We start from the raw sequence: 19,786 nt of genomic DNA, 5'->3' as shown, positions 1-19,786 counted from the left end.
GTCTTGTTTACATGCTATTTCACAACAGTGATTGTTAAAAAGGTCTTGTTTACATGCTATTTCACAACGGTGATTGTTAAAACATGATGAGTGTAGGGTTTACAGCATACAGCTAATACTTGTGTAAATGCAGTCATGGTCATTATAAAAATCCTTACTTTATAGAAAAAATTCACAAGGCATCTGTTATCAGGATTGACAATCAGAACTGTGTTGTTTTGGGTGCTCATGATCCAACATGTTGACTGTTTACAGTGACAACACTGTTTACACCAGGCAGGCAGCATGGTGCACTGAGGGTGGTGTTAACATGTAAAGCCAGGATTAGGGCCRGAAATTCCTTCATCTGCAAAGGGATTACAGTGCAAGTGGAACAGGTGTTTGTGACATATTCTGCAAGTCAATAAACATACATTCAAAAGAGAACACAGATTCCCCAAAGACCTCAATCGGTTTGAGATGAACGTACTGAACTCTCCAACGTGTCACTTGTAGTGATAGCTGGGCTAGAGCTAGGACGAATGGGTGCTGGCTGGGACATGACTGGGACGTGGGTGGCTGCAAGAAAGGAAATCCTAAAAAGTCGGTCAGGGCCTTGTGCATTCCTGACCCTCTTGACCTCTGGTGTGACCCCCTCCCTTGGCTCCTGAGTGCTCTGGGTCCTGTCCTAGCTGCTCTGACTTATGATGGTTTTATCACAGTAGTATCACATATGTTTTATTGTTCTGTGGTAGTATTCCCTGGATGTCAGCGCTATTATGGACAACCTTGTYCTCCAAGGTAACCTTGACTGAGTGGCTGGCTGGGAGGCAGAGAGGGGCAGCTACAGCTCTCAAATGATCTACAGCATGTTGTTTGTATTGTCTGTTTTCCTAATAGCCGTCGCCATAGCAGACTGAGGCAGCAAGGCAGACTTCGGTCTCCATGGTTCTGTTGTGTGTGTTGTCTGCTCTGCTCTCTGTTAATCTCAACCCACGGTCTCCAATCCACTCCAGTCTCTGCTCTGGGCTTCCTCACAGGCAGTTTCACAAACAAGACAGGGAGTCCATCAACACCAAGCAGCCAAATCACTCCGTTCCCTCTCCCATAGCTAACCACACATACTTACCCTTCTATGATTAAACCATGCCTATTCATGTAAGCCAGCAGACTTTCAGAACTACCTGGAGGGTCATATAACAGATTCTGGAGAGAGAGGGGGGGGGTAGATGTGTGAAGGTGGATGAGGTGTTCACTGAATCGCAGGGAAGGATCTATGCAAAAGCTGGGTGGGTATATGAGGAAAGGGTCTCTGTGTTCGTGGTGGGGGGGGGGGGGGTGAAGACATTGCGTTGGCCAGGTGAAGCAGCTTCTCGCGCTGGTCAGCTGAAATCAATTCCATTCCAGAGGGTGCTGGTCTCCATAATTCTGGAGAGAGAATCTTGATTATTGTCCAGTCGTATGGTCCAGTGCTGCAAGGAAAGACCTAGTTAAGATGCAGCTGACCCKGAACAGAGCGGCACGTTTTGCTCTTCGTGGTAATCAGAGGGCTGARATAAATACTATGCATGCCAGTCTCTCTTCGCTAAGAGTTGAGGAGAGACTGACTGCTTCACTTATTTTTTTAAGGACCATTAATGTGTTGGAAATCCCAAATTGTTTGCATTGTTAACTTACACACAGCTGACACACATACACTTATCCCACCAGACATGCCACCAGAGGTCTTTTCACAGTCCCCAAATCCAGAACAAATTCAAAAAAGCGTACAGTATTATATAGAGCCCTTATTGCATGGAACTTCCATCTCATATTGCCCAAATAAACAGCAAACCTYGTTTCAAAACACAGATAAAGCAACAACTCATATGTAGGCTAGATGTGACTTTAAAAAATGTATGTAGTTCTGTCCTTGAGCTGTTCTTGTCTAATGATGTTCTGTATTATGTCATTCTGTATTATGTTTCATGTTTTGTGTGGWCCCCAYGAAGAGTAGCTGCAGCTTTTGCAACAGCTAATGAGGATCCTAATAAAATACCAAATACCTCCATTCCAGAGAGGTATGGTCTTCATAACTGTGCCCTCTCCCCTAAGACAAATGACCAATTATTCATTTTACGGCCACAGAGTTGGGGAGAGGATCCATAAAAGATGGCAGCTTTAAGGAATTGGTGGATTGGGGTGAATTGAGCAGAGGAAGGTCAAAAGATTTAGCCGCCGCGTGAAGCGTCTTCTGTGGCATGAGCCAGCTTCACGTGGCATCGATCACAGGTGCCAAATACAGAGGGGTGTGGACATGCAGGGTATTCAACTCTTAACCTACGAGGTAAGGAGCATACTGGCCTCAATTAATTACACCCAAATTGGTGTCCGAGGTCTAAATCAGGCCCTGCTTATAGGGGAACAATGAATAAAATCAGTGGAACTGGCTTCGAAGTCCAGAGTGTAGTTGTAAGGCTTCCAGGCCCAGAGTGTAGTTGTAAGGCTTCCAGGCCCAGAGTGTAGTTTTAAGGCTTCCAGGCCCAGAGTGTAGTTGTAAGGCTTCGCCAGGCCCAGACGTGTAGTTGTAAGGCTTCCAGGCCCAGAGTGTAGTTGTAAGGCTTCCAGGCCCAGAGTGTAGTTGTAAGGTTCCAGGCCAGAGTGTAGTTTTGTAAGGCTTCCCAGGCCCAGAGTGTAGTTTTAAGGCTTCCAGGCCAGAGTGTAGTTGTAAGGCTTCGCAGGCCCAGAGTGTAGTTGTAAGGCTTCCAGGCCAGAGTGTAGTTGTAAGGCTTCAGGCCAGGTGTAGCTTGGTAAGGCTTCAGGCCCAGAGTGTAGTTGTAGGCTTCCAGGCCAGAGTGTAGTTTTAAGGGCTTCCAGGCCCAGAGTGTAGTTGTAAGGCTTCAGCCCAGAGTGTAGTTGTAAGGCTTCCAGGCCAGAGTGTAGTTGTAAGGCTTCCAGGCCCAGAGTGTAGTTTTAAGGCTTCCAGGCCCAGAGTGTAGTTGTAAGGCTTCCAGGCCCAGGAGTGTAGTTTGTAAGGCTTCCAGGCCAGAGTGTAGTTTGTAAGGCTTCCAGGCCCAGAGTGTAGTTGTAAGGCTTCCAGGCCCAGAGTGTAGTTGTAAGGCTTCCAGGCCCAGAGTGTAGTTGTAAGGCACAGGATGTATCCTGAGAAGAGATAGCACATTTGTATTCAGGACACATCCTATTGGCTGAGACGAGGCTTGACTGCTGGCTGTGTCTCGAAGGATCCAATGTGTCATACAAGAAGATCCCTGTGTCTTATCTTCCCTGTATGTTCCCTTCAATGCCCAGGTTTCTCATCATTGATCATTCCAACTTCATGAAAAATTAAACAGTACATGGGAAGAATAATATGAGAAACAGGACATAAGCACATACATCTCCCAGTGGTACTGTATATATGTTTAATGTAAACATGTACAACTGCAAAAACAAAGTTATTTCCTACCATAGCAATATAGCATTTCATTTGGCTGTAAGCTATAGTCCATACTGTACAATACAGCAACAAGAGAACATGAGATGATTMACAGTTTAAAGAGCGAGATTAAAATAGTACCAAATCTAATCAAAACAAATATTCGATAGCCCACGGCATCGGCTAAACTTTCACTGCAGCGATTACGAATTTGAACTCCAAGAGTTTGAATAAATGAAACCCTATAGAGCTTAGTGTCATGTAAGTGTTATAAAGTGCCTTATCGGGTTGCCAAAGGGGGACAAGCCATATAGTTTGTGCCAGGTTGGATGACTGGGATGGGCTCCTTTCTAACATCGAACATCGAACATAAACATCCCCCTCCTCCTTCCCCCCTCTGCGTGTCTCTGAGTGCCAAACTATCGCAAGCGCTAAGTCCTGCACCCTTGTGATGACTGTTTACATCCCTGACATTCTAGGCCAGTACTGTTTACAAGAGAGAGTAGGGAGAGGGGGAGAAGGGGAGAGCGCTCTAGAGAGGCGAAGAGAGCTCTAGAGATGGGAAGAGGAGGAGAGAGCACGGAGAGGATGAGAGAGCAGGGAGAGGAGGAGAGAGCTCTAGAGAGTAGGGAGAGGATTAGAGAGCTCTAGAGAGCAGGGAGAGAGCGGTGGAGCTCTAGGGAGTAGGGAGAGGGTTCTAGAGCTTACGTATGGACCGCCTGCCTGGCTGTTTCAAAACACAGTCAGGCTCTTCACATAATTGGAGAGGTAGTGCCGTGTCCTCCCTGTTGAAAAACAAGACAGACRTTGAGCAGCTGCCTGTCCACCATGCGGGTCAAATGCTGGCCAATAGCCATGACAGTCCATGCCTGCATATCGAAGGGTTTAAATAAAAAAAGAGTGGCATCTCAGTGCCACTTTTCGCAGATAGTGAGAGAGAAAGAGAGGAGGCCATGGAGTCAGAGTTAGCCATCATTTTAGAAAAAGTCAGGGGGGAGGGGGTGTTGCCCCTGAGACTGTAGGTTACAGCAGATTGTCTGAACTCTGGGTTAGAACACAGAGTCTATGATCAACATAGTCACCCTACAATTAGACTCCTCACTGAGGCCCAAAGGAAGCCTCCCCCTTTACCCACATATCCCCCTGGCCCTCAAATCTCCACTCTTGCCTGGGCCCCTCCTTCAGTCTGATTGGGCCCCAGACCATTCTGTCCCACTGTCACCACACACAGGGGTCAATGTGATTTCCACTAAGGGAAAGGGCACTGCCCTATACTGCACAGGGCAGATCAACATGTAAACAATCCTTGACTACTCTTTGGTTACAAAATATGTTTGGCCAATTGAAAGCATGGAGTTATAGKACATCAAAGCAATTCCTTTATAAATGTCACTTAAGTGGCCCTGTTGAAGACAGGCTCCTGCCCTATGGGCCGTTGTATCTCCTCTTTCTGRAGCGTGCAGCAGCTTGATGTACAAGTACACTCTCTGGACAGGACGCTAGTCTATTGCAGGCCAAATAACTTCCTTCAAATGCAAAAGGCATAACGAATTAAGTTTCAAGTCAATGTGTAGCAAAATTATGGATTAAATTATATCAAGTTTAAGGGAACCTGGTGAACTGCATCTCTTACAGAATGTCAGTGTGTGTGTCAGTGTTCCATCTCTATTCATGTCTTATTCAGAGGTTCTGGAAACTGAAGGAGAAAGCAATAAACTCRTGATGTTGTGGATTTTTGTGAATTTTTTGCCTAGTCAATCCCCCTGACTAGGAGATCTGCTCAGCTTGACTGCCGTGGCACACTCCCGCTCTGTCCCCCGACTGACTGACACACAGTTAGCCAGTGGACGGTGAGGTGATTGCACCATGTCAGTGGCTCTCTCCCCAGGTCCCKGAGGGGAACATCAGGAGAAAGGGGCTTCCTGGCTGCATGGGGGCAGTGTCATGTGCCTCCCTACCCTGTCTCACCACTACCTTCTAAACCCCAGACATTTGCTACAAGCCAGGGMAGACTTTCCCATTCTAGTCCAGCAGTACAGGGGACGAGCTATTGTTTAAACTAAATTGGTTGTGCCAGAGGGATCAGCAGACAGGGCCTTAAAGAAGCAACGGCATCAGGAGAGTTGCCAAATGGTTACCAAGTACAGCCCTGGTTTAAAGCGCCCAGGACAGGCCCACTGCTGCCATTTCTGTGGCCAGCCTAGTGCGGCTTGGATGGGTCAGCCCCCATCACATTCAATGTGATTCAACTCTTCCTCCCAAATTGGGAGGGGGACTCTTCCAGGAAAAATGCACCCCGGCACACAGAAGCTCTCTCCCTTGACTGCCGTAATATAGCCCCCCTTGATTGGACAATAAATTCTGCACAGCACAAATATGAGGCTGCAGCCAGATAGACATTGTTATTGTGCAGCCGCTGATCTACATTCTGACAGAAACAACATGGACGCCTTGACAGAAACAACATGGACGCCTTGACAGAAACAACATGGACGCCTTGACAGAAACAACATGGACGCCTTGACAGAAACAACATGGACGCCTTGATTCACCCCTGCCTGCTAAAATCCCTGGATTACCCTCACAATCAGGAGCCCAATTATCTAAGACAGAGAGTAAAACCAATCTAATTGCTTTCTGTTTACTCCCTTATGGCATTACGCCAGGAGCAGCCCAGAAACACTGTAGAGGTAGTATTGCAGTAGCTGTTATGCGATGTACCACCCAGAAGAGGTAGCTGGAGTAAAACTGCTGTTCCAACAGTGACCAGCGGGGGGAGGCCAAGGGTCCAACAGAAGATCCTATACAGACAGTGGGCTATTTATAGAYCCATTGAATGAGAGAACGTTTATTTTTAGAGCTGCGTAGGGTTCTGTCATGCRAGGGTTAGCGGTAGCTGCAGGGAGTCACTGCATCACATCCCTGGTGACAACCCGTCCTTAGCTGAGGCAGTGACGACCYCAAACACAGAATACGCCACACGTTTAAATGTCATATGGAGGACGACACGTGTCACTCAGTAGCATCGTTTGGTTAAGTACAACATTAAAAGCCCTGACATCCATTTACACGTGACTACTCTCCATTTTGTTGCTAACATAGTGAAAGCTCTGTTATCATAACTCTCATATAGACCACCACACAGGTATGTGGCCTTTGCTTAAATTATATCTAAAATTCTGAAACTGCACCATCTTAGAGCCTAATACAAATCCTGTTCTGAGTCAARATGGTAAAATAGAGGTGACTATCTGAAGAGCTGCATACCCAGCTTGAGTGCTGTATTACCCAGGGCACAGTGACTACTCTGCACCAATCTGCATAACAATGACACTGCTGCACTGACAGAGCCGTGCTCCCTTTCAAACAGCGATTTCTTCCTTCATCTCATCAGAAATGATTATAAAAAGCCTGACGCCCGGTCCTGCTGTGTTAAATCAATGAAATAAATACAATTCAAAAAACATGACATCTATACCTTGACAGGGCTTYCAGAGAGGACATTCTCTTTAGATCATATTATGTAGCAGATATTGACAGTAAAAGGAATGATATGACCACACCGGTAAGATATGAACATGCTTAGGTTGTGTGACATCCACCAGAAGATTAACGTCACTGTAACTGTCGACTGAGCTAATAATGAAGAGGCTAAATGTAAAGCCTACAGACATCTGCTGGGTGAGCGCTGGTGTGGTGTGCCCCCTTGTGGCCAGCTGAGAGAAGACAGTTATGTCTGTCTAGACCAGTCAGCCCAGATGCAGCACAGATGCAGCCCAGATGCAGCACCAGGTAATGGACCAATGAGAAGGCCCCGCTAGCTGCAGTACAACAACTGTCTTATTAAAGCCATATCAACCTAATGATGTCATTGCTTTAGTAACACACCGTTGCTGCCATTTCATGTCTGGAATCAAACTAGATCCGCTTCGTCCATTTGAACAAGTTCTCTTATCCACTTTCCTTATTTGATCATGCAATCTAGCATTAAGGTTTGCCGACCTCATTCTTCCTAGAAATCAGAAAACTATTTTGCCTGAGCATAAACTGCATTACTGTCAGCGTCAGTGGCCAAGTCACCTGTTAGTGGTACATCAAAATGGAGTTTATACTTATTTCCATCTGTTTAACTGCCAGCACCCAGACTACGTAGTGTGTGTGTGTGTGTGTGTGTGTGTGTAGGAGTGAGTGAGTGAGTGAGAGAGAGAGAGAGACAGTGAGAGAGTGAGAGAGAGAGAGAGAGAGTGAGTGAGAGAGTGAGAGAGTGAGAGAGTGAGAGAGTGAGAGAGTGAGAGAGTGAGAGAGTGAGAACTCCAGACAGACAGATAAGCTTGATGGACTGCCTGCTCTCCTCTATCATCATGCTGTGCTGAGGCATTCCTACCTGCCTGTCAGTCAGTCAGTCTCTCCAGGGAAAAAGCAGCATTGCACCCCTGGTTCCTGGTGATGGAAGCGGCCTCCCACTTACATGCTTCTAATAAGAGCTGCAGTTGAGGGCTTGGAGCACTCTACCTGCAAATGCCAGCCTCGCCACTTCACACACAAATCTGTGATTCAATCAACAGCTCACAAACTCTCCTTCTCTCTCGCTCTCTCTCTCTCTCCTGTGGATGTAGGCTTCCCCTGCTAAGATGAGCTGTGTGGCAATGAAGGGTTGAGTGGCAGTGTCTAGCTCAGACCGGCTGGTGGCTGGTTACCCGGGGCAACCCTAGCGGTAGGGGGCGGTGGGCGTCGTGGATGTGGGCATCACTGTCAGGTAGTTGGAGGGCACGTACCCCCTCTGCCCCCGCACCTCCACCAGGCTCCAGTCACAGCTACCCTTCTTGTCGTGYGGTTCCAGGACTCTGATTGGTTCCCCCGCCCTCAGAGAGACRTCGTGACTGCTRCTCGCCATGAAYTCATAGCCTGCGAGCACCTGCAAAGACACCGCAGAGGTCAGAACAGACAGAACAAACAAGGTTTTATTAATGAGCATGATGCCCRAGAGATTGATTGTATTTAGCCTGGTGGCCATTGGAAAACACAGCTCACCTCTGGACAACATAACTAGAGAAACATCAGCAGGGCATGTAGGTGCAGGTTAATGGCTCCGCCATGTGGCCTGTGATGGTATTGGACTACTAATCACCATCGGTCTCCTCCAGGGTTGGGCTCAATTCAGAATTAGTCACACGACACAGGGTGTGGAATTTTTATTTAAACAGAGAGGAAGAGGTGAAGTGAGAGGTTTCACAAAAATAAGCAGAAATAAGCCCCTGAGGAATTTTTGTATGGAGGTGTTGAATGTTATTGCTAATTTGCTACATGTAAGGCTTACTTGATKAAAAATATGTTRKATAATGGTTAGGTTGTTACGAYTGCACTTATATAAGTGGACGCACATGGCATTTTGGCAACAAATAGACTACATCAGAGTTGTGACTGTTGTCACAGAGACAGAGGACTCATCACGGCTATAACCTGTTTTAGCATGGACATTGCCGTTGAGGGCTTCCACCATTTTAAAGAAGTCAACTGGGTAGGGATTCATATTGTTGGGAGCAAATCAGCCAATGAAGAAGAATAAAATGTACTACTTTAAAATTGCCCATGCTTTCACATACGCCAAAATGACACCTATACAAAAGGTGAGTCATCCATCTCTATGGCCTGTTGTTCACGTGCCCATCTCCCCTTTATTGGCTAGAATGGTCTTMCCTGATCTTGCTTCTTCCRGCCTGCCTTTCATATTTGAAGARGTGTATTTCCATTGTTAMAGTGGTCACTTGACTATTTTGTCAATATAATAGACAATTGATTTGATTTGAGTTTCAGTGACATGAAATATAATTTAATTCATTGCAATTCAAAGAAATTCCGCTCAGTCATAGAACATGAGTTTCACTGAATCCGACATGTCACACTACCAGATATCAAAGAATATATAACTTTTTTGTCTGAGGCTTTTTCCACTTGGAACCTGTAGGTTTGCTCAACCTTATTCATATGAGTAGAAAAGGGCATTAAAAAAAAGGTAATTACGTTACATTTACGCACGCTTAACTCAGGTCAGAATTCCCCCCTTACTCTTTTAACCTTAGTGCTTAGAATAGCTAATTATATTTCTCAACAAACAATGCAATTATATTAGACCCTACCTTATACACTGACTATACCAAACATTAGGAACAACTTACTAATATTGAATTGCACTCCCTTCATAACAGCCTCCATTTGTCGGGGAATGGACTCTACAAGGTGTCGAAAGCATTCCACAGGGATGCTGGCCTATGTGGACTCCAATGCTTCCCACAGTTGTGTCAAGTTGGCTGGATGTCCTTTGGTTGTTGGACCATTCTTGATACACATGGGAAACGGTTGAACGTGAAAAACCCAGCAGCGTTGCAGTTCTTGACACACAAACCGGTGCACCTGGCATCTACTACCATACCCTGTTCAAAAGGTACTTAAATCATTTGTCTTGCCTATTCKCCCTCTGAATGGCATACATACCCAATCCATGTCTCAATTGTCTCAAGGCTTAAAAATCCTTCGTCTCCTCCCCTTCAGCTAGGCCGTCATTGTAAATAAGAATTTGTTCTTAACTGACTTGCCTAGTTAAATAAAGGTTCAATAAAAAAATTAACATAAAATCTACACTGATTGAAGTGGATTTATCAAGTGACATCAATAAGGGATCATAGCTTCAACTGGATTCCCCTGGTCAGCCTGGCGTGGAAGAGCAGGTTTCCTAATGTTTTGTACACCTAGTGTATATTTGTATAGACTACACCTGTTATAGAATAGAGGCATCTGAATTTCATAGACTTTTACTGAATTCAATTCTGTTCCTTTAATTCAAATTGTAATTCTGTATCRTGTTTACTACTTAAATTCAAATTCAGTAAAAATGTAAAGCATTCAATTGGAATTCTGAATTGAGCTCAACCACGGTCTCCTCTGCTCTGACAGACACATACTTAGCCATGGCAAGGATGTTGGACAGAAAGAACGGACCACCCAAGTTGAAGAATCAAAGCCTTAGCAGGACCTCATGTCACCTGCCTATGATTAGTGATCATACTGTTAGCGGTGCATGAAGAGGGCTGGCTATAAGAGTATGATAGATGCCTCCCAAAGGTCACGAGGAGAATCACTCACTTTAACAACCAGGAGAGCTGCATTTCAACAGCTCAGCCACACAGACAAACTGAACCCAGATACAATTATGTGCCTTGACACTTCTTCTACGTGTGTGTGTGTGTGTGTGTGTGTGTGTGTGTGTGTGTGTGTGTGTGTGTGAGAGAGAGACACTCCAACAATGTATGATGATGTTTGAATAACTAAAACAAATAAATGAATAAAGCACTCAGGAGAAGGTTTGGGGCACTCTGCAGTTCAACCCGGCTGACAAGGGCAAGCAGCTCAGTGTCACTGACCTGGAGGCAGGGAACTGTCATCGACATAGTCCTCACGAGTCGGGGCTGGGGTGTATCAGGGGTGTAGGAGGGTCGCCTGACGTCAGGCGTGCAGGAGTGTCGTCTGACCCCCCCAGCGTGATCCATGGTAGTGATCAGATGAGGGGATGGGGGAGGGTCCATGGTTACCTGGTGGTAACGTACCAGCTTGTAGGAGGGGACGTATCCTCTTGGACCTGGACACAGGGAGATTGATGTGGATGATTGGAAGATGTGAATTCATAAGTAATTATAATCTGATGAGATGTACGGTATATAAACCACGTTGTCCTATAATTAATCAAATCTATTTGGCTTGATAGATCTCACTGGCACAGATCAAAATGGTACCCGTGCAGCAGTAACAGTAAACAACCATTAGATGTCTCCACCTTAACTGGTGGTGAATGAAGCAGCATTATACGCATTATGGTTTGGTATTCACTGCTACATTGACAGAATTAAGGACTGACTTTCCTTTTAGAATGTAAAGCTGTTTGTATTTTAAAGATCAGCCCTTCTAGTGAAAAGGCTAAATGTCTTGGTGGTCTTACCCCCAGCGTCGACCAGCCAGCGTCGTTTGTCCCCCCGTGTGTCCATCTCACTGATGATGGCCACCAGCTCTCCTCTGTTCAGGCTCAGGTCCAGGTCTCTGGTCCCCACCACATGACCCGTCAGCTGGTAGATCTTCCCTGAGCCGTGCTTGTCTGTCAGGACCTTCAGACGCTTCTGAGAGCCAGGGCTGAGAGGCTGGGAGGACAGCGTTGTGGTCATTGCACACCAAATGGAAGAGAAGACAAATAGGGAGGGAGGACCTGAATTCGTTCAATAAGAAATGTAAATTCTTTATTTCCATTGCAAAAATGCGTTTTGCTAAGGTGTGCCCTAATGAACACGACTCTGGTAGAGCTATTGGAACTGATAAGGAACCATCAGGAACATAGTAAAGCAATGGCTTTGACAGCTAGTCATTCACCATGTTCATTATCACTGGTGTTCACCTGTTCAGCTTCCAGCCAGGGTGACTTCTAGAGTTTAAATGGCTTCACTATGTCACCTAAGAGTAGCTAATGAAGCGATCCTGTTTCTTTCCAGTACTGTAGAACTGGTACCTGTAAGTAGGAGTCATCTCTAGCCACAGTAGAACTGGTACCTGTAAGTAGGAGTCATCTCTAGCCACAGTAGAACTGGTAACCTGTAAGTTAAGGATCATCTCTACCCCAGTAGAACTGGTACCTGTAAGTAGGAGTCATCTCTAGCCACAGTTGAGCAGCCCATCCTCCCTAGTGCTGCCATGTATTCCTGTAGACCTGACAGGCTGAGTCTCATTACTATCATATAGCTACATTCTCTGGTAATGTCCCAAATCGCACCCTATTCCCTATATAGTGCACTACCTTTGAGCAGGGCTGGTGAACTATATAGGGAATAGGTTGCTGTGGTTCTGTGAGGCCTACAGCCAGGAGAGCTGCTCCTTAACACCGCAGACAAAGTCCAGCTTATAACATGGGCTGTGAGATGTCTAGATTAGTCTGGAAGATTAAACTACACCATTCCTCTCTCCCCTCCTCCTCCCTCCCCACTCGGCAGCTTCACATTCTCATCAGTTAACGTAATGAGCAGTGGTGTGGTGATGATAGGAGCCATGAGCTAGCCAGAGTAAAGTTATTGCTGTATTATGACCAAGCAAAATGAATGGTGGTTTCTGTTTCRGACTGGGGGAAAAATGTAATGGAATTTCCAGTATGCCATTTTTGARGAGGGGTTTATTACAGGAAATATAGGTTAATGTTGTGAGTTGTGACATGACGTGTTCTAGTGTGTTGGTTTTCACAAATGGGCTTGTGTTTAGTACCAATATTGTCCCTTCAGGTGACTCAACTTCCTCAGAACCCTCAACAGTTAACACCACAACCCCAAGGCTAGTAGAAATAGCAATCATGATCCAATTCAGGTTATTCCAAACACATAATGCGGCATCAGAACATTGACAGTGAATAKAGTAGGTGTAGTATGAATCATCCTGCTGCTATTTGACAAGTCCTGTGGGGCTGTGGATGTGTACACACACTGTCCCTGGCAATGTTACTCAACAACAAGTCCCATCGCCACCAAACAGATTATAGTGGTGCTTCTGTTGAGACTGACCTGGACAATGGGAGCATTGAGTTGGTCCTTCACATTCCAACACAGGCTCTCCAGCCTCCTCGCACCCTCCAGCACCGAACACTCCGCCCACTCCCAGAATGCATTCGGCTCCAGGGAGCTGCATTCGGCTCCAGGGAGCTGRAAAGAGACATGTTAAACAAAGTAAGATGAGACAAATAGTCAAGTTTAACTTCAGCGACATCTCTGCTTTTTGCTCCCACTAAAATCTGATTCTAAAAGTAGTAACAAATACATAAGCAATCTGCTACTTAACTAATGTAGCCTTTAGGAGAGAAATAGAGAAAAATAGGCATTTGTCTGTACCTCCACAATAAACATGCTAGTCATCCCCTCTACTCCAGTACTGTATTATTGTGTACCTGTTGGGTGAAACCCTGGAAGAGCTGCTCCATGTCTGCAGCCAGGTCCTTGTGCAGGCAGCTGAAAGCCCCCAGCATGCCCCAGAGCAGGGTGAGGGCCAGGCCGTTGAACCGGGGCAGCTCGTTGAGGAGCAGGGTGTTGATGGTCTTATAGGTGTTAGCCACCGCCTGCTCATCGTAGCTCAGACTGGGCTTCTCTTCGATCAGCTCGTAGTCCAGCAGCTTGTCCAGACGCTTACTGATCAGGTTACGAGGCCCCGCCAGGAGCTCTCTCAGGGCACAGAGGGGCTTGTGGACCAAAGTCCTCATCCTCTTCTCCTGGAGAGGGAGAGGGGGATGGGGATAGAGGGATGAGTGGGGGAGGGGAGATACAAGTGTGAGGTCCAGACAGCGTAATCTGAAGCCTGAAGGACAGGGCTGACAAGAAGGAAAGTGAAACGCGTCCATAGGCATAAGTATTTTTCTGATGCCTATTTTTGTAACATAACAAAATGGTACTGTAGTTTAACTTACAAATGTAGGAAGTATCCATTGTCTCAGTGCTGTTATGATTTCTTTGTAGCATATAGCAGGCTTCTCACCATCCATGTCAAGATCAAACTCCTCCGGTCGACAGCTAAGAAACCTCTGGAATATAACGATGGAAGGAAAGTTACAACATGAACTAGAATTAGACATGGGGGGAAACGTAAACACAAATCTGTGTGGCAGTGTCAGTAATGCATGGTCTGTGGCTGTGGTTGTTGGCAGTAGGGAGGGACTGCATTCACATATTAGGTGGGGCAGTGAGTAGCAGGCGGAATACTTTAAACTGATTTTCTTACAGTTACATTGCCTCTAAATTGTCAACTGCTCACCGCTGAAGAATAAAAAAAAGTATTTCAGATCAGAGCTGTAGCCATTCTTTAGTGGAAGAGGATGCCAAGCCAGAAGTGAATGCTAAGGGATTGTGCACTAATTATACYTTGAGCGGAAAGCCACACATAAACAAAGTGATTCCAGTGTTGTCATGGTGATCTTACTCTGGTCTGCATGACAAAGGGCTAGGGTCAACAAAAGCTCACCTGTAGATGGTCTAGATATGTCTCCACATTTTCATGTAGCACGGTGATACCATTTTCAAGGAGATAGAAAAATCCCTCCAAGGCATCAAACTCCTCATCTACCAGCTGGAATTGAACAGAGGGAAGTTATTAAAGSGACACTTCGGGATTTTAGCAATGAGGTTTTTTATTTACTTCCCCAGAGTCAGATGAACTCATGGATACCATTTTTACATCTCTGTGTCCAGTAGGAAGGAAGTTTGAGGTAGTTTCGGGAACCAATGTTAACTAGCGTTAGCGCGATGACTCAAAGTCTATTGGTATCTGCTAGCATGCTAGTTAGCATTGGCTCTAGKAACTACCTCTAACTTCCTTCATACTGGACACTGAGACGTAAATAGTATCTACATGTGCATCTGACTCTGAGGAAGTAGATCAAGGGCCTCATTGCCAAACTCCCAAAGAAACCCTTTAACAGTAAACTCTATAAATCTGAACAGATATTAAAAGAGGAACGTTCTGGTAGTTCTACCATCCATAGCTAAAAATGACCCAGAGCTTCAGTTTGTGACTTGATGAATAATATGTATAAAAATGTCCGCAAAGGAATACTCATAACCATGTGAGAATCCTCCAGCATAGCATGAGTCATTGTGTTCAATGACTCTCTACATACTTTATGTAACAAATGCTCCTCAATGGCATCAATGTTTGAATATAGCAGGTAAACACTAGTCATATCATTTGTTTCCCTTACTTGTAGAAYGTGTAGCTTTATTTTATGGCTGAGTGATCTTAACAAGGACCGGCACAGACAGTACCTTACCTTTGGTGCAATCCCCGTCTCATGTTTGATGAACTGACTCAGTCTGGCCGTCTTCTTTGCGATGCTGTGGCTGTTCAGACGATTCATCTTATCCCTTATCGTCAGGGTTTCCGTCTTCTTGTATTTGTCGGCTGTGATGACAAGACACCAAATTCTAATATGGGTGTTCAAGAATAAGTGAAGGCAAGGGCCACAATCTATCAATTCCTCATCCTTGTCTGAATAGTAGAACCAATCACAGGGAATGATTACTAGATGGTGATCGCTAGCTCATGTTCTCACCTACTTCCCTGAAGCGTTTGTACTCATTGATCCTGCAGTTGAGGGCTATGGCGGTGCGGGCAGTTTGCTCCAGAAGAGAGTAGGCCGGGTGCCCAGGCTCTGTGTGTTTCATGACGGTCTGGAGGAGAAGAGGGTAGCGGGCGATCCTCTGGACTGGCATCACCAGGAAGAAGCTCAGAGAGGTGGCATTCACCTCTGGCCTGTACACAACAGTCTCACTTAATCATACTTCCTGGACTTATATTGAGAAAACATGGAGGTTCATAACACAATAGAGATGGGGCCAGTTTCAGTAGTGGATTTTAATGGGACTTTAGAGACAAAGAATGGTAGGAACAGGAACGCAGAGGGAGATATGAACATACGCTGAGGACTTGATGACTTTCACTATCTCAGTCCACAGGGCATCTTTCTGCTTGTAGCTGTTCTCTAACGCTGTGACGGTGTTGTAGTTGGCCAGGTACTCCTTGTATGCCGACTCCATGTCTGTTGATAGACTGAGGAAGGCATCACCTGAAGGGGATATGAATCAAGTATTCATGAAGTGATATAAATGTACATGTATGCCTCCCATGTAGTCCTTTATCCATCCCATGGAACGTTGCTAAGGTGATACAAATGAATATATAAAGGCGTTTCATTTTGTTGCTGTTGTGTAGTCATTCTTGCAGGTTTGATCTCTGCAGAAAAGATCAACGTTTGAACACCTAGCAGTCTAGGTGCTGAGCAAGGTAAACAAATAATGGATAAAAGGAACTTGGCACTGTTGTTTGCTCCACATTGAAATATAACCGAGGCTAACAATATAACCGCCGCCACAGAGAGAGACTTCTTGTTTTTCGCTATCTAGCTGACCCATCCAAGCAGCTTGACTGCAYGGGGGACTGTATGTGTAAGTGTTGTCTAACACCATGGTGGAAAATGTACTAATAGGACTTTAATACACACAGCCATGTAGAACACATCATGACAAGCAGCTGGTATCAACAGAGGGGGTGGAAATGAGCCTGTTCATGATAGCACCATAGGATTAGTAGGTGTGGTAGTGCAGGTGCAAATATATTATTAACTACCCGGGAGTTAGAATCACTAGGTGTAGTCCAGCCAAGGAAACTGTACTGATWCAGCGCTGCAATATTCTTACTACTTACATAGAGTCTCCAGGAAGAGAGGATCATGGGGTGTCAACTGCTTCTGGTCCAGGAGGCTAATGAGGCGCCCTGACACATCGATCACCTCCTCTATGTACAGGAACATGCTGTCCAGGTTAGGCAGCTGTGGCTGTGGTAGGGGAGAAGGTACAGACTGACTTTACTGCTCACCCACCACTACATTATCCCCTCCTCCTCTCCATCTCTCTATCCTCCTCTCTCCATCCTCTCTCCCATGTACAATTACATTATCCCCTCCTCCTCTCCATCTCTCCATCCTCTCTCCCATATACAATTACATTGTCCCCTCCTCCTCTCCATCTCATAGTATTTCCTCCTCTCTTCCATCCTTCTCTTCCCCATGTCAGATTACATTATCCCTCCTCCTCTCACCTCCACCCTCTCCCTCTACAAACATTCCCTCCTCTCTCTTCCATTCTCTATCTCTCTCACTCTCTCCCAATGTAAAATTACATATCACCCTCTCCTCCTCTCCAATTACCTCCTCTCCTCCCTGTCAATCTAACGTTTCCCATCTATACAATTCCTCCTACCTCCTCTCCTCTCTCTCCTCCTCTCTCCATGATACAATTAACATTATTCCCCCGTCCTCCTCTCCTCCTCCATCCTCCTCCCTCCCATCCTCTCTCCCATATACAATTACATTTCCCCTCCTCTCCCTCTCCAATCCTCTCCTCCATTCTCTCTCCCAATTACAATTACTACTCTCTCTTCCTCTCCTCTCCATCCTCCTCCCTCCTCCTCTCTCCCATATACAATTACATTATCCCCTCTCTCCCTCTCCATCCTCCTCCCTCCATCCTCTCTCCATAATACAATTACATTATCCCCTCCTCCTCTCCACTCTCCTCCTCTCTCCTCCTCCCCTCTCTCCCATTTACAATTACATTATCCCCTCCCTCTCCTACTCCATCCTTCCCTCCATCCTCTCTCCCATATACAATTACATTATCCCCTATCTCCTCTCCACTCTCTCCATCCTCCTCCCTCCATCCTCTCTCCCACATACATTACTCTCTTCTCCCTCCTCCTCCTCTCCATCCTTCCTCCCTCTCATCTCTCTCCCATTACAATTACAATTAATTCCTCTTCTCCTCTCCATCTCTTCCCATCATCCCTCCTCCCTCCATCTCCTCTTCTCCCATGTACAATTACATTATCTCTCTCTCCATCCTTCTCCTCCTCACCTCTCTCCCATGTACAATTTACATTATCCCCTCCTCCTCTCCATCCTCCTCCCTCCATCCTCTCTCCCATGTACAATTACATTATCCTCTCCATCCTCCTCCCTCCATCCTCTCTCCCATGTACAATTACATTATCCCTCCTCCTCTCCATCTCTCTATCCTCCTCCCTCCATCCTCTATCCCACATATAATTACATTATCCCCTTCATCATTACAACTGGCTGATGCACAGACAGGCCCGTCTTCCACCCCATAAAATGGGATACCATCCTGTTTTTAACGAGACTCCCGTTTTAAGCGTGGCCTTGTAATCAAAGACATTCGATTATATGGTAATTGAAAAACTTTCCGAGACGTGAAAGGAAATAAAGCATGGTGCTTCAAGATAACCATACCTTAGAGAGCGGTCAATTGACTGTAGTCCCAGTAGGGCCAGAGTTTTCACTGGTCAGGTTACATGTTCAGAAAACCCCTCTTAGCCCTATGCAGCACAATACCTGGAGTTTCTGCAGGTTGCTCCTGATGGTGCAGGTGCAGACCTGGAGGAGTCTCAGGTAGTTTCTCTCTGTGTAGACCAGCTCCTCTGTGGCCAGGAGCTGCCTCTGAGCCTCTCTCTCAGCCCTCTCCTCAGCCTTCTCTGATGCATCCRCTGCTGGCTCCTCCACAAGCACTGACACCTCTGATAACAGAGACAGATATATAGGGTCCTCCTCTGTGTCCGCTGTTCTCTCTTTCTCCTCCATTCTCAACTCMTGGGCCTCAGCTCTGGGACTTGGAGAAGGAGTATGGTTTCTGGGAGCTGGGGTTGGGGTTGGGGGAGCTGATTCTGCACTCAAGGGGCTCTCCATGCTGGGGCTGTCTGTCGGAGAAAAGGACGTTAGCTCCATGTGAGCCTGAGGTCTATATCCCACRCAGCAGTAGCAGCCCGTGGCAGTGTTATTATAGTGGGGCTGAATGGCTTATAGGAGACATGAGGAGACTACTTTGCATTGTTGCCTGTCTTCTGAGCTGGAATACGATGTGTTCAAACGAGATGGTCCTGCTCTTAAAAAGCTGTTGCCGCTGAAGCAATTTCACTTGTTAGCAGATTTCATTCAATGTAATGCTGTTTAGCTGTTTAAAAGYCAGCCCCTGTGTTTGACTGATTGTGTCAAAGGAATAGTGAGTAAAACCATGTGGAGGGACAGTCACCGGCAGTGACTTCAACATTAATTGTACTTTTCAGTGTGGTTTGGCTGTGATTTACAACCGAACAAAAGTTACCAAGTTGTATCTGTATCTAATGAGTCATAATTAACATGTACATGAAAACAAAGACAGAACCATAACAGCCCAGGTCTCTGGATTTCTACTTTAAACATCCAATAAAAAGAATAGTCGCACTGAGCAACAACCTCACCTCAGGCTGAAAATAGACGTTTCTCAGTGAGTGACAGCAGAAAACAGCCATTAAAGCGCATCAATACCTTGAGTAGAGGACTGGGATCAGACGCAGCTCAGCTTGTGGGACAGTGGCGTGTGCTGCTGCTGCTGCGTTCGATTGCCTGGCCAACACACAGAAAGACTGGTGTAACTTGTTCCACTCACTCACTAAGAGCTGGGCTTCATGTGGCATGGGTGTGTGAGTGGAGGCTTGTGGGGGGATGGGAGGGTCAGCTGGGCTGTTTGTTAGGGGGAAAGGGTGGAGGCAGGGAGGAGGTGATAGGCTATAGCAGTGTGGAGGCCAGAGAAGACACAGCACACAGCCTCTCTCTGTGCTGAATCAGCTGATTGAATGCAGCGGCCTGTAAAAAGGAAGTGACGCCTGCTCAGGCAAAAGCTCTGGCTGGCCCCCATTTAAGAAGACAGGCTGGCCCCCATTTAAGAAGACAGGCTGGCCCCCATTTAAGAAGACAGGCTGGCCCCCATTTAAGAAGAC

At 46.1% G+C, this 19,786-nt stretch overlaps 1 protein-coding gene across 3 annotated transcripts in view; it reads right to left on the bottom strand.

Annotated features, from left to right (window-relative positions):
* Positions 1 to 3,366: 3,366 nt before the first annotated feature.
* LOC111967350 (rho guanine nucleotide exchange factor 37-like) overlaps positions 3,367 to 19,786 on the bottom strand; it is an 18,141-nt gene continuing 1,721 nt past the window's right edge. Inside the window, exons 3-15 of one of the 3 annotated variants that reach the window (XM_023992299.2) lie at positions 19,335 to 19,412; positions 18,366 to 18,727; positions 16,661 to 16,790; positions 15,875 to 16,022; positions 15,510 to 15,709; positions 15,228 to 15,358; positions 14,423 to 14,527; positions 13,872 to 13,985; positions 13,359 to 13,676; positions 12,979 to 13,116; positions 11,385 to 11,580; positions 10,813 to 11,027; positions 3,367 to 8,309 (exon numbers count right to left, since the gene is read on the bottom strand). In XM_023992299.2, the coding sequence (XP_023848067.1) occupies positions 8,103 to 8,309; positions 10,813 to 11,027; positions 11,385 to 11,580; positions 12,979 to 13,116; positions 13,359 to 13,676; positions 13,872 to 13,985; positions 14,423 to 14,527; positions 15,228 to 15,358; positions 15,510 to 15,709; positions 15,875 to 16,022; positions 16,661 to 16,790; positions 18,366 to 18,716 (2,253 nt within the window). In that variant the 5' untranslated portion in view covers positions 18,717 to 18,727; positions 19,335 to 19,412 and the 3' untranslated portion in view covers positions 3,367 to 8,102. Of the gene's footprint in view, positions 8,310 to 10,812; positions 11,028 to 11,384; positions 11,581 to 12,978; positions 13,117 to 13,358; positions 13,677 to 13,871; positions 13,986 to 14,422; positions 14,528 to 15,227; positions 15,359 to 15,509; positions 15,710 to 15,874; positions 16,023 to 16,660; positions 16,791 to 18,365; positions 18,728 to 19,334; positions 19,530 to 19,786 lie in introns of those variants that run through there. The other 2 variants (XM_070444725.1, XM_070444724.1) reach the window with 2 other exon arrangements.

This window comes from Salvelinus sp. IW2-2015, linkage group LG8 (assembly GCF_002910315.2).
Source record: "Salvelinus sp. IW2-2015 linkage group LG8, ASM291031v2, whole genome shotgun sequence".
In the NCBI taxonomy this organism is placed as follows: Eukaryota; Metazoa; Chordata; class Actinopteri; order Salmoniformes; family Salmonidae; genus Salvelinus; species Salvelinus sp. IW2-2015.
This window is presented reverse-complemented; position numbering and strand designations above follow the sequence as displayed.